This window comes from Aegilops tauschii, chromosome 3, assembly GCF_002575655.3.
Source record: "Aegilops tauschii subsp. strangulata cultivar AL8/78 chromosome 3, Aet v6.0, whole genome shotgun sequence".
In the NCBI taxonomy this organism is placed as follows: Eukaryota; Viridiplantae; Streptophyta; class Magnoliopsida; order Poales; family Poaceae; genus Aegilops; species Aegilops tauschii.
Window position 1 is genome coordinate 625,858,239 of NC_053037.3, and position 14,864 is coordinate 625,873,102.

Genomic DNA, 14,864 nt, shown 5'->3' on the forward strand with positions numbered 1-14,864 from the left:
GATAATGGGCCGGTCAGGTTGGCTGTTTTCTGTTTTCTCCAATCAAGGAACACCCCGCCGGGCCTATATAGGGCCCCGTGATCCAAATAATTATTCTAATCCTGGGATCAAAATAGACTAATATAGATCAAAATATTCCCCAGCTCGGCGAACGGGAGAACCAATCGTGTCCCCCGTTCAAGGTGTCTAGCGATATCGTCGCAAATCTGCTGGGGATGGTGCCCGGTACCAATCCTGGTGATTACTTGGGCGACGATGTACATTTTGATACAATGGAGGTGGACGAATTCAGATACCAATACGGGAAGCCTCTCGTCAAAGATGGAAGTCCTCCTCTAACAACGATGATGCGAAGATTCCATCAATGGTACATGAAAACCTGCAGCGAGTCTGGGAAGGATGCTTTGACGATGAGAATTAAAGATGACCACGACTTCATTGGACAAGATCTGTTAACTGTTGATTTTGACGAGTTTTTTCAGTTCTACAATCAAAAGGCCCTCGACAAATCACTCGTGGCTTGCTACTGTCTGTAAGTACTACTTTCTGTAATTAAGTCTTTATATATAGCTCGACTCTTTCATTGCATGTATATATAGTTATCCTCACTATATTATGCAGATTGAAGATCGTCGAATGGAGAAAAGCACAAATCTATGACATTGGGTTCATTAACCCAAATGTCATACATGAATATATGGTTAAACACAATGTCTCAGAAACCGAGGACAACTTGCTACAATCGTTGCTCAAAAATCAAAGCAAAGATAAAATACTTTTTCCTTACAACTTCAAGTGAGTGTTACTGTTTTGTGCACATTAGGTTTCCCTTATTACTCGAGGTTATAGTAATGTAACTGATAAGTTATGCATGCGTGCGCAGGTTCCACTTTATTCTCCTAGAGATTAAGCTTAAGCGGGGAGAAGTAACCGTCTTAGACTTCAGACGAAAAGATCCCGAGGAGTATGCAGACATGACTCGAATGCTCGAGAAGTAAGTTCAATTGATCATTATCGCACCATATCGGCAACTTTGTTCATTTCCTCATATCAAGTAATTATTTTCTTTGTCTGGCAGGGTTTGGAAAGAGTTCACCACAATTTCTCCGGGACTGCCGATCGAGCTGCGATTTAAACACCCGAAGTAAGTACTACTACCTAGTTTCGCGCATCTCCCATTGATTCTAGCTAGTTTCATCAATACCATTTAGCATGCTTTCTTATCAGTTTGATTGACCTCTATTTCTCGTAAAGTGCTTGTGGTAGGAAGCCGGGAATGATTTATGTAGATACTACGTTTGCGAGTTCATCTACAACGCGACGGCCTCTAATAAGCGGGCTACTCTGAAAAACAATATGAAGTGCGTAACAAAAATATTCATAATTTTATTTTATTACCATCATTTGTGTTGAGTTTCATACACATGTATTGACCCTCTTCTTCAATTTAGATCTGGCAGTTGCGGGATGAACTCCTACCACATGATCGCATAAAAGCGATTCAAGAGGAATTGGCGGGATTCTTTCTTGACCACGTCATCAATAAAGCCAGAGAATACCATGTGGCACTTGACTTCAGATGTTAGGGATTGTAAAAGATCTTATATTGTATATATGTAGCTAGTAGCGTCGGATAGATATACGAAAACTTGTTGTTCGACCAATCTCTCAGAGAAGGAGGAGGTCGATCACTTCTCTCTGTATATATTCATGACGATCTTGTGTACTTAATGGTTTCCTTCATTTGCTTACTAGCTAGCGTATCGCGAGTTCTCTCTATACGTATAGTACGTAGCGTCGACCAAGCACGGAGATAAGAGAGGTCACTTCTCTCTATTAGCTAGCTAACACAATATATGAAACCCCTAATTAACCCTCCAAAACCCCCAACCTCCCCCCCCCCTTAAAAAAAACAAAAACCCCAGCTCCTGAGCTGCTGACGCGTGGATGCTTTTTGGTCCTGGTTGGTGTTACCAACCGGGACCAAAGGCCCTCCTGGTTGGGCTCGCTGCAGCGGCCACGTGGAGCCCAACCTGTCTCGGTTCGTAAGCGAACCGGGACTAAAGGTAATGGGCTTTAGTCCCGACCCTTTAGTTCCGGTTCCAGAACCGGGACAAATGGGCCTTTTTCTACTAGTGGATAATAGTGATGTCCTCCATGGTATTTAAGAGAAGTGTGAGTAGTTCAAACTTTTGCCTCTAATATGTGTGCACAAACATTACTCACCTGGGCTTTTCAAGCAATTCTATGAAACCGTTCCTCATGGAAGCTACTCAGAGGAGGGAAGCTAAATTTAGTGTGTTTGCTAGCACACTTGGTTACATATTCCAATATGCCAAGATTAGGCAAGGCCTTCGCATCCATGATGTGGAAGTTATGAACATGAACTATCTTGTTGAGCTTTGCCAGAGTGATGTGAAGATTGGTCATGTCATAGGGATGCTACATTTTTTGTAAACAAATTCAAAAAGTTTACTGAAACTCAATTGCCGCCAAGATTGGATATTCCACCGAAGTGAGAGGCTATCTAGTCAACCACACATTCTACACTGCAACTCATACAGGAACAATTAGCCGGTTGGCGCTCAATGAATAGGAACACATTGCGTCTGCAAGTAGTTGACGCTCGAGCAATAGGATCACATTTCGGCCATAGCGTGGTACCCCCACCCCAGTCGGTTGGTGCATGATTCGAGGACGTCGTGAGTTTAGGCCGGCCCATGTAATGGTGGGGTGCCCTGTGCTTTTTTGTTTCGTTTTTTGTTCCTGTTTGTGTCTTTTTCTTCGTTAAAAATGTTCAACATTTCAAATGAAATTGAATTCAAAACTCTTCAAGAATTAAAAAAATGTTCGTGATATTGAAAAAAATGTTCTTAAATTTGAAAGTTGTTCGTGAATTAAAAAAATGTTCGCGCATTTGGAAAATGTCTGTGATTCCAAAAAATGTTCCCGAATTAAAAAATATGTTCGTGTGTTTCAAAGAAATGTTTGTGAATTCAAAAAAATGTTTGTTATTTTGAAAAATGTTCACGATTTCAGAAAATGTATGTGGATTCGAAAAATGTTCATGGTTTGAAAATTGCTGATGATTTCAAAAAAAACTTAATTTAGAGAAATGTTCATGACTTCAAAAAGTGTTTGCAAATTTGTAAGAAATATTCCTGATTGCAAGTTTTGAATTGGATGAACAATTTACGAATTAGATAAACAATTTTTGAATTTGATGAAAATTGAAGAACATTTTCTGAATTTTGATGATCATGTTTATTTAAAAAAAATGAATTCCGTATTAATTTTTTGAATTCGATAACAAAAAATCTTTAAAAACTTGAACTAAAAAAGGAAAAAAAATAAGAGAAGAAAGAAAAAGGCCGAAACCGGAAGTGGATCTACGCTATTGGGCCGGCCGAAAACACGTAGCGAGCGGAATAGAAGGTGGGTTCTCTCTACCTTCAAAAAAAAAAAGTGGGTTCTCTCAAGAAAAAAAGTAACTGGAGGTGGGAGGCCGGAGAGGGGAAAGAGAGCGACAGAAGGGCGACCATGGCGGCGGTGGATCTGTCGAAGCTGGTCAAGGAGAAGCGGTTCTGGGCAGCCTCCTTCCTCATCGCGTGGGCGGCCGCGCTGCAGGTTCCATCTCATCTCCTTCCTTGCTCCCCTCCCCTCTGCTCCAGAAATCAGTCAAGACGGGATCTTTAACGGCGGCGGGACGGGAAATGGCACTGTTTGCAGGGGCACATGATGTGGTTGAAGCGGCAGGACGCCTTCAAGGACAAGTTCGGCGACCCCGAAGCCCCCAACAAGGTCACAGAGCAGGGGCACCAGCAGCCGCCGGCCGGCGAGCAGGGGGAGCTCACCGCCGACGCCGAGATCAGATAGGTATCTGGGTAGATGGATGAGTAGGAGATCCCTCTTTTATTTTGCCCTTTTTACCTTGACCGGTCGATCACCAGGGGCGCGTCTATCTCTGTGTAATTAGTACTAGTTCTCACATAAATAATGTTGGGAGTTGTTATAATACCTGCTGTCTCTCTGAAGGTAGGAAATTGCTGCTGTTCATCACGGGTAATTAGAGCATCTCTTAATCTTGTGAACATCAAATTATCATCATCCCAAAGCTGCTCTGCTTTAGCCTCCTCATTGAATGCTGGATTGCAGTTTCTGTTTGGTTTTCCTGTCTGAAGTACGAAATCTGGGAGTGTTTGTTTTACTACTCGTAATTACAAGTAGCAATCTGTGACCAGATTAACCATCCCAAACCCGCTTTTCTTGGGCTTTCTTCATCTTAGCCAGCAGCTTCTCAGTCCTGCCTCACTCACTCACTCTCCACTGCACTTTCTGATTGGCTTTTCTTATCTCAGATCCCAAAACAGAGTAACAGACCGGCCATTATAAATCTGGGAGTGCTTTCTAGTGATGTGTAAGAACCCGCTATCTCAGATCACCGTTCTATTTTGCCCAGTTTTCCTAGACCGATCGATCGCCAGGGGGCGTAAGTAGCACTGCCAGTGCAAGCTTGCTCAGATAAATAATGTTTGTTTGTTTGTTAGACTGCGGCTGTTCCTCACGACTAATTAGGGCTTCACCTATCCCGTGAACATTGAATTATCATCATCCCAAACCCGCTTTGCTTGGGCTTAGTACATCTCACTCAGCAGCAGCTTCTCAATCCTGTCCCACTCACTGAATGGATCGTAATCTCTGTTTAGTTTCCTTATCTGAATTCGGAGGTGCATTGTCTGCTCACGATTTCAGAAGAGAATCCGGGGAGTGAATTCTTGTGACCTGTAAAAACAGAAACTTTTGTGGTTCTGTCACCGGATAAATCATTAGCAGCCTCCTTCAGTCCTGCCTACCTCACCGAGCTGCAATTTCTGACTAGTTTCCGTACCCTGACTCTTGGAGTTACTGATGCCTTCAAGCACAAGCTCAGTGACCGCGACGGCTCCACCGAGGTCACTGAGCACGGGCAGCTCCTGACTGGCGAGCAGGAGAAGCTCACTGCCGATGCTGAGTTCAGAACTTCAGAAAGTTTCTTTTTTTTTTGAGAATCACCGGGGGGGGGGGGGGGGGGGGGGGGGGGAGTTTCCCCACCTGAATATATTACTCAAGTGGCCAACAAATTGACCCCGTTTATAAGGGAAACCGGGCCGAAAACCGTACAAGGCACGGCCTAGCTAGCAGACATAAGACCATCACCATGAGAGACACAAGTAGATGTGGGGTGTCGTCGAGAGATCACAATACCAGGACTTTGCAAACAGCCGAACGCATCGGCGGGTATACCGGCCCCATGGCACAACTCAGGAGCATCCATAATCAACGAGTGTCATCCCAGACACGAACCTTTACTGGGGCTCCGCCATAGAAAGAACGGAACGAATAGCAGTTTGAGAGGCTTGCGCCGTCCTTGAGCAAAGATGAGTTGAGACAACACCAAGAGCACCAAGCTCGCCGCAACACAACGGTAACCATGAGAGGGTCTTGAGCAACCATTACCAACCTGAGCCGCACGAGAACACCACCACCATAGACGAAGAGCTCCAATCAACCGAGACCATCCATGATGCCTCAAGGCTATTGGTGCAGCCGAAAGGCAATGAGCGACCGAGTCCACACCCGGACGAAGAGTCACACGCTGCCGAGTCTACATCACAACAGCGTCACCGCCGGCGAAGCCGAAGGGCATCAAGGAGCCGAGTCTACACCCGGATCGCTTCTCCGAGCACACCAGCAGAAGCCGGCTGCACCACCACCACCGTCCAACCCGCAGTGAGCAGCCACCGCACAATCCAACAAGCTGATGCCTTCAGGAAGGAATGCGACGCGAATAGCGCCGCCATCGGCCGTTCCGGACGAACCAGGAACATGGGTTTCCCCAGGAGCCTCGAAGGGGAAGTCACCATGACAGCGATGCCTCCAAGTAGGTAAGCGGCACCCGCGGGCGTCACCATCGCCGGCTCCGGCAGGAGCAGTGGCTTTCGCCCAAGTGAGCAGACCACCTCCGAGGAGCATCGGTAGACTGCGAATCGCTGCTCCCTGCACCACCACAGAGCAAGGGTCACTGCAGCCCGCCGCCGCACGTGACCAAATCCGGACCACCGCAGGCCAGATCCTGCTCAGCCGCCATTGAGCAGCACCACCGCCTCAGGAGCACCGCACCTTGCCACCGACGAAGTCGAGCAGCACCACCGCACCGCAGCCGTAAGCCTGCGAGCAGAGGACGGGGGGGCTGCCACCCCGCCCCATCGAGGTCGGCCAGATTTGAGAGCCGAGGCAGGGGCCCCACGCGCCGTCACACGAGCCGGTCCCTGACCGCCGGATCCGCTCCACGCCAGGCCTGGAGACACTGCCGGAGGAGCCACCCACCGGACCTGCTCCCAGGCCACCAGGACGATGCCGCCGGCCGCCGAGCAGACCGAAGAAGAGGCAACGCCATCCTTCACCGCGAGCACCCGGCGCGGCAGCAGCACCGCGCCCAGGCCCGACCACCACGCCGCCCGAGTGGCCGCCGTCGCCACACAGACCGAGGCCGCCGCCTCGGGGCTCAAGCTCTGCCTCGCCCAACGCTTCGGCCGGAGATCCCCCTCCCCTTAGAGGAACGGGGCCCGCCGCCACCGCGGCAGGGGCCGGCGGCAGCGGCGGCAGGGGAGCAGCGGAGGGCCGGCCTGGCGGCGCTGGGATCTGGGGGCCCTCGGGTCGCCTCGCGAGGGAGAGGCTATCCGGCTGGGATTTCAATATGGATGGATGTGGCGAGCCGTATGAGTCTGTTTCTTCAGAAAGGTTTGGTTTTCTTGTATTAAGTCAATGGGTGTTGGGTATTTCACAAGAAAACCTGGGGAGTGTTTCTCTTGTGATCAATAAGAAGAATCCGTGTTTTTGTTACCGGATCAGTCAGTACCTCTCCAGTGCGGCTACTCTGCGCCTATACAAATAAATATACATATTGAGCAGGGCAGCAGGAGAGCTAAGTTGCTGGCATTACTGCATTTCTAAAGAGACGAATCCCCATCTAGAATTACAAAGAAGAAATGACGGAGGAAGTAAGACAAGCTTATCTAACTGCTTTCAGATTCTACAACTTCTTAGCTCATGCTTATACCCAAGTTTTGGCTTCCTCTTTCATATATGCAATCAGCACTGAAGGTCATTTCTCTTCCTTGCTTTCTTTGCTAGAGATGTTCCAACGGCAGCAATTGTCCGTCAGGTTCTTCAGTGCTTGCCTTCCAGCTCCGGTGATGGATGGCTTAATATGTGAGAACCATGTTGGGTCAATGCCGCCAGGTTCAGTTTCTTCCATGCTTGTTAATCTGATTTTGAGTACCAGCAGCAGCACTGCAGAAGAAGAAGAAGAAGAAGAAGAAGAAGAAGAAAATCAGGAAGAGGGAGTTTTGCTTCCAAGTCTGATGGATGGTGGATCACTCTCTTTGCTTCCGCTGGTGGATGGAGCATCTATCTAACTGATTTTATTTAAATTGGTGTAGTGGGAAGCTGGCTGTGTGCTTGAATTATGCCCTCCGCTCACTGAATGAGTTGCAATTTCTCCACCGGAAAGAGGTCATCATCTGTCGAAAAATCGTTATTGCCTTTCTAGTGACGAGTACCGGATCGACCAGTGGGTCTGCAGTAGATACTTGTGTGCTGAGTCTTTTTTTAAGCAAATTCTTTTTGCTCATGGCATTCATGGACGTACTGATTGCTTTGCTTGGCCTCGCTACATCAGTCAGCAGTTTCAGCCTTGCCTGACTTACTGAATGATGGATTGCAGTTTTTGTTGGGTTTGCTTAATTACCTCAACTCCCAGAGTCCCAGGGCAGGGCAGACGCAAAACAGATCATTGTCATCTGTTTATTGTTATTTCAGAAGAAATCGCGGGTGTTCGCCTACGATTTTGTCCGTGACCGGATGAATCATTAGCTATGCAGTGTCGGCCTAGTTGGGTTCCGTTTGGTTTTCTTATCATAGTGGAGTAACTACCAAAACAGATGATTGGCGTTTACAGTTCCTGTTTGGATTTCCAGACCTGATTAATCATCCAAAGCTTTCTTTGCTTGGGCGTACCTATTCTCAGTCAGTAGCAGCTTCTCAGTTCTGATCCCACTCAATGTCTGAATGGACTGCAATATCTTTCTTTTTTTTCTTTCTTTATCTAAAATAAAATAAAATCTGATTGGCTTTTACTATTTACTCCCAAAAAAGGACCACTGGAACCTGATTAACACCTTCCTGCGTGGGTGTTCGTCTGATCACGAGCTAGGTACTTACTGCATTTTCGATCATCTGGAATGAATGGGTGAGTTCCCAAAAGAAAGACAATGTCTCTGATCGTTATCAGATCACACACCTTGTCAGCTCCTGCTGGAGACTTCATCGTCATCTCACAACTGTGAACGTCTTCAGGTTCACCGGTGCGTGCTCCTTTTCCCATCAATGAAGTACGTACAAGGTTTTCTGCATCTTTCTCGACGGACTTTGGTTCTGGTGGATCGCCTTTTATTTTTCTTCTTCAACTGAGGTATTTATGGATGGAGCTGGCATAGATTAAATTGATAAGAGGGCCTTTTATTTTTCTTCTTCAACTGAGGTATTTATGGATGGAGCTGGCATAGATTAAATTGATAAGAGGGAGAAGGACCTTCGGAACTGTGTGTGTGTGTGTGTGTGTGTTGTGGAATTATGCCTCGGCAAGTTGCTGGCACACACGAACCACTAATATGGGACATGGATCAAACTGGCTATTCTAGCGTTATTCTTTCTTTCCAACGCACATGGTACTCCCTCTGTAAAGAAATACAAGAGCGTTTAGATCACTACGGAGGGAGTATATTTGTAGAACCGAGCTTGTAACCCTTCAGCATGCGGTTACGCTGAAATTTATGATAGAAATGAGTGGTGAGAGATGGTGATGAATGATGATGCCTTGCTCGCTGTTGTTGGTTGAGTTGCAGGCTGCACATGGGGAGGGGGACGATCTGTCTAAGGGGGGAAGAGATAGATGCCAAGTCAAGCCACATATGTCATGTGTGTGCGCTTACTGATGTGTCATATGCGCGTGAATCATTCGATTCGATTCGATTCGACTGGTACATGCATATAAGTGGCATATTTCTTGTGCTTATAAACAATCTGATTTCGGTGGGTGCATCTTAATATATGGCAAGCTGTGAGCACTAAGCTAAGCATCTGTTATATCTCCCGCCGAACTGATAAAAAAGAAGATAAATTGAAAAGAAAGACAGGTGGATAGATGGATCGCATCGGTGTGGTTGTCGGTTAGGCGCGTAGTTGAGCTTGAGTCTCTATATCTCCCGCAATAAAAAAAAAAGAAAAAAAAAGAGCTTGAGTCTGTATCCATGCCATGTGCGTGTGCCGCCAGCTATCCGTTGCAGTTCAGTCAGTCAGTCCACATACATACATACAGCAGGCCCCTTTTGCCCCCATTTAGTAGTAAGAATTATTCGTCCAAGGTCAAGAGCATTGCTGCTAATACTGCCTGCAAGTCGAACAAAGGTAACTTGGACTCAATTTGCTTTGTCGCTGAAGCAGCTGTCGGTGGCTTTCTTGAATCGAGAGAATGGAGAAAATGGAAGAGATGGGCGGATATTCTGACGGCATATCCATGCCGTTGTTCTCGTCCATCGTCACCAACTGCCGCTTGACTTGTTAGCTTGCTCGTAACAGCTACTGCATAGCTAGATAGATAGGCAAGCGACTGCTCGATTCCATCTGCCGGCCGGATTGAGTGCCGCCAAAGTATCACGAGGAGCGCACACGCGCATATGGACTCTGGTGTGTGCGTGCCAATGGCGTATACTGCATTTTCAATGATCGATAACGAAAATGTTGGAGAGGAAGAAAAGAATGTCTGCATCTTTCTCGACGGACTTTGGTTCCAGGTCTGGTGACTGGTGGATCGTCTTTCATTTTTCTTCTTGAACTGAGGTATTTATGGATGGAGCTGGCAACTAGAGTAGATTAAACTGGCAAGAGTGAAAAGCACCTTGGGAGCCGTGTGTGTGTGTGTGTGTGTGTGTCTGTGTTGGAACTATGAGTTGCTGACACACGCACCACTAACATGGGACATGGATCAAATTGTGTATTTTAGCTTTATTCTTTCTTTCCAACGCACATGGTATGTGTGTAGAACCCAAGTTGTAACCCTTTTGCATGTGCCCAGCGTTCAATTATTCAAGAGAAAAGTGGCAAGCTAGCGCGTGTTTGTTGCAGGGTGAGTATATAATTCCTCGCTTGGTGCTGTTGGTTGAGTTGCAGGCTGCACCTGGGGAGCGGGGAAGAGGTAGATGCCAAGTCATCAAGATGCATATGTCATGTGCGTGCGCTTACTGATGTGGCATATGCGCGCGGATCATTCGGTTCTCAAGTCGATTCGACTGGTACATGTATATAAGTGGCATATTATATATTTCTTTTGCTTATAAAGGATCCGATCCCGTGGGTGAGTATTATTTTTGGATAGCTGTGAATGCTAAGCTAAGCTAAGCATGTATTCTATTTCGTGCCGAACCGATCAAAAAGAAGATAAAAGGAAAAAAGACAGATGGATAGATGGAGTGTGGTCGTCGGTTAGGCGCGTCAGTTGAGCTTGAGTCTGTAGGTATAATAAATCAGATGCCGTGTGCAGGTCAAGAGCATTGCTGCTAATACTACGACCACTAAAAGTGTAGTGGACTGCCTGCCTGCTGGCTGGTGCATGTTTAACAGGGCAAGCGAGTCCAATAAAGGTAACTTGGACTGGATTTAATTTTTCCCTGAAGCAGCTGTCGATGGCGTTCTTGAATTGAGAGACGCCGTTGTTCTCGTCCATCGTCATCAGCTGCTGCTTGACTTGTTAGCTTGCCCATAAGGCCGTAACAGCTACTGCATAGCTACATAGATAGGCAAGCGATTGCTCGATTCCATCTGCCGGCCAGAGTCTCACGAGGAGCACGCGCGTGCCAACGGCATATACTGCATTTTCGATGATCGATAACGATACCCCCGGCCAGCTCAAAGGGAGGTCTCGCGGCTCGTGCGTTTTCGCTTTCGGTGAGATTTACACTGACTGGATTTTAGCCATGTCAGTGTGTGTTGAGATGTTTACCTTCCGGTCGAAACATTCAAAGTAGTTTAAGTAACACAACATTTCAAACTATTATCATTATTTGTTTTTGAAATATTTAGTCGAATTTGCATCGAGTGTTTAGTTTAGGTCGTTTGGCTGAACCGTAATATTGTGCTTGTGTTTTGCTATCTTTCTGAAAGACAAACAAAAAGTTTGTCATGTGCATGCAATGCAAGCATAGTTTTTGAGGGAAAGACCTTCATGGCTAGCTTTATTAATTTAAACAACAGTTGCATCGTTCGCTAAAAGGCTGCAAATAAAATCCGGAGGTGAGTCCAACCACAAATTTGGCCGATCATCACGTCCATTATGAGCTAGCGCATGGGCAACCATATTAGATTCACGATTGCAATGCTCTAATAAGACCTCTCCGAAATCACTTAACAAGGATCGACAAGTTTCCAGTATTGGAGCCGCAACTATTGAGTGTCCAGAATTTTTCTCAAGGGCTTCTACAATGATCGATCACACTGTCTGATTGTACCAAGATAGAGTTAGCTCCAACTATGCTGGCAAGTTTAAGGCCTTCAGCAAGAGCCGCTTCAGCTGAAATCACGTCAGCCACATGCTCTAATTTTGCCGTGCGGCACCCACGAACATCCCACTACTATCTCTAATAATCGCACCGCAGGCCCCCGAGTTGTCTTCCTCTGAAAAAGAAGCATCCACATTGAGAATAAGCTGACCTTGCAGTGGTTTTCTCCATTGATTCAGTCTAGGAGCCATAGTAGGCTTACTAGCAGATCGCACAAAATTCAGTGTGCGAGCCCGAATGGCTTGGCTGGACCGGACCGGATTCTAGACCTCCTCCTGTCTCACCATTAGTCTCTTTGCCACCATAAGTACCAGCTAGCAACCGCAATCAACTCGGGCAACTCGACAGCATCCATATATTGCGTTTGATGCGCTGAATCACAAAGGAAAATTTCAACTATCTCTGCTCCCGATCTCCCATGTATTGCCGCATTTTCTATTATCTCCAGCCCTCCAAGATTCCTCCATATTTCCTTCGCTCGGTCAATGCATAGTTGGAGATATTTTGCTCCATCTATCCCGGCCGCTTGTTGCGTGGACAGACCATACATGCAGGGAGGGCCCTCTTGAGGAAGATAATAAGTAATCAACCTCTGCAGCAAATTGAAAAACTGGTTTCGTGGTGTAGTTGGTTATCACGTCAGTCTAACACACTGAAGGTCTCCGGTTCGAACCCGCGCGAAGTACGTCAACCTCTGCAGCTCCGGTGAGGAGAATTGAGCGTCCTTCTCCTCCACGGCGTCGTCCATTTTGCCGCGACCTCGCCGCCGTCGGATCCGACCCCTCTAGTACTACTATTAACGTAGTATGTAGTATGAACTATGTTTGTAGTGTGTTGATCATGTAAAATCTATGTAGTATGTGATGAACTACTATGTGCAATTTCTCCCGCGAAAGTGTTTTTTCAAATTATGCAGTTTTAGATACGGTTTCTGTTCGGCCGCGCTAGTTTTCAACCCGCAAACGCGATCTTCGTGAAACCGCAAGTTTTGCGGGTCAAGTTTTTGCGGGGTCTGCTAGAGTTGCTCTTAGTGTCACATGACACTGATCAATGGGCCCGATATATCAGAAATTGGATTATTTCGCTTCAAATCGACCATCAGTGTATATTGAGAAAATTAGCCAGAAAACCGGTTGATTTTGGGGGGGGGGGGGGGGGGGGGGGGGCCAAGAAAGGTGGTGGCAGTTCCAAAATTAAACTTGAAATGTGGTGGTTTTTTGCAATTCACTCCTGACGGACGAAGAGGTACAACGGACGTGGAGTGTGTGGTTGCAAAGCAAGGGGGGAAGGGGCGGAGTGGAAGAAAATGAGACCGAGAGGGTGGATTTATTGAGCCTCGGGTGTCAGAGTCCTACGTGGTTGTTGTCCGGTCTCCCGCAACCCCCCCCCCCCCCCCTACTATGTGTCCACTTTGCGCGAAAAATTATGTCCGGACCGCCGAGCGAACCGATACAAGGCCACGTTGGATGGCACAACACATCCGAACCGCATGGTTTGAACGATTGTGGACGGTTTGAGGGTCTGTGTTGAAGATGCCCTTAGTTTGCTATTATGCGTGACACGCGACTTAAGGATGCGTGAACTGGTCGGCGTAAGTTTTTTTTGGAAATGGAGGCGTACCCCCGGTCTCTGCATCATGGTGATGCATGCAGCTATCTTATTAAAAATCCTGGCGTAAGTATTAGCCTTCCTCAATTCGTGAACTAGGTATTTTGTAAGTATGCACACGGACGTGATCGTTGACTGTGCACATTGCAATGAAATGAAGGGATGATAACTAACTAAAGGTGCACCAATGTATGTATGTATGTACTCCTTCCATAATGAGATATAAGAGCATTTAGATCAGTAAAATAATGATCTAAACGCTCTTATATTTCTTTGCAGAGGGAGTATTACTCGTAGTCAAAGTAAACGATATGCCATGATGGAGATACATCAAGTGCTGCTGCATGTCGTGCAGCAGCAGACAAGAAAAAAAACAATCTCTACGAGTACAGAGGTGTAATTGTGCGTGTGACTGGTCTCGGGGTGTCTTTTTTGGTTAGCTAGATCACGCGTTAGTTAATTCTGAAAGTTGAATCGATTGCCTCCAACCGTCGACGTACTGCGCTGCTGTCTGTGGTGGCTTCAGTACATGACATATGAGACACAGACAAGCAGATTCAGATTCAGTTAATTTGCCTCCAAGTGGAGACGGTTAGACTTGGACGGGCAGACAGACACACGCATGGCTGAGTTGCAGGCAGGCTGCGCCCCGGGGAGTGATGGAGGGAGGGAGGGGGAGATCTATTGGCGAATCGAGTATCCGATGTTTTAATAATTTACTTATATGTGGCATATGCGAAGGAATATATCAGCTGATTCGGTTGGTACGACGGCATATTATTTATATGTATGGGTCGAAGTGGGAGTGAGCTAGTTGTGGATGCTAAATTGTTAAGCATCCCAAGGAAGGAACGAACCAGGAGGCAGGAAAAAAGAAAGAAAGAAAGAAATGTTGGGATATCATCAAGGATGACATCATGAAAGCCATCACTCTCTTCGGCAATCTCCGGACCACCAATCTACAATGGCTCAACTCCGCAAATGTAGTTCCCCTCCCGAAGAAGGAGGGAGCAGAAAGCATTCGGACAACCGCCCTATCAGTCTCATCCATGTGGTGGCCAAGATCATAGCGAAAGTTCTGGCCATCAGACTCGCCAGTCATATGCACACCACCTAGTCCCATGCCTAGAGTGCCTTCATCAAGACAAGGAGCATCCACGACAACTTCATGTAAGTTAGGAATTTTGCGCCAACTTCACAAGTGCAAGACATTGCGCTTCTTTTTAAGCTGGACATACACAAGGCTTTTGACTCGGTGAGGTGGGAGTACTTGCTGGACCTCCTGCAGAAACAGGGATTCCCACGTATCTTTTGAGACTGGGTCGCTGCCTAGTTTGCTCATCCTCCTCGCGCATCCTGCTAAATGGGGTTGCTGGCAAACCCATCACCCATGGTTGTGGCCTGCAGGGTGACAGCTTTGTCTCCGCTTCTCTTTGCACTCGTGATTGACCCGCTCCAGAAATTGCTCGAGGTGGCAACACAGAAAGGACTGTTATACAAAATCCGTGGTTGGGGCGCGGCCCTACACATCGTCCTCTACGTGGATGATGTTGTGGTCTTCTTGGCACCCATCAAAAGCGATGTTGACAACCTCTCCAGCAT

General features: G+C 46.9%; 1 protein-coding gene across 1 annotated transcript; it reads left to right on the top strand.

Annotated features, from left to right (window-relative positions):
- Positions 1 to 3,450: 3,450 nt before the first annotated feature.
- LOC109771280 (uncharacterized) lies at positions 3,451 to 7,689 on the top strand. The gene is made up of 3 exons (XM_020329975.2): positions 3,451 to 3,627; positions 3,730 to 3,876; positions 7,174 to 7,689. Exons 1-2 carry the CDS (start codon positions 3,541 to 3,543, stop codon positions 3,874 to 3,876), a joined length of 234 nt encoding a protein of 77 aa, XP_020185564.1. The 5' UTR covers positions 3,451 to 3,540; the 3' UTR covers positions 7,174 to 7,689.
- Positions 7,690 to 14,864: the final 7,175 nt, after the last annotated feature.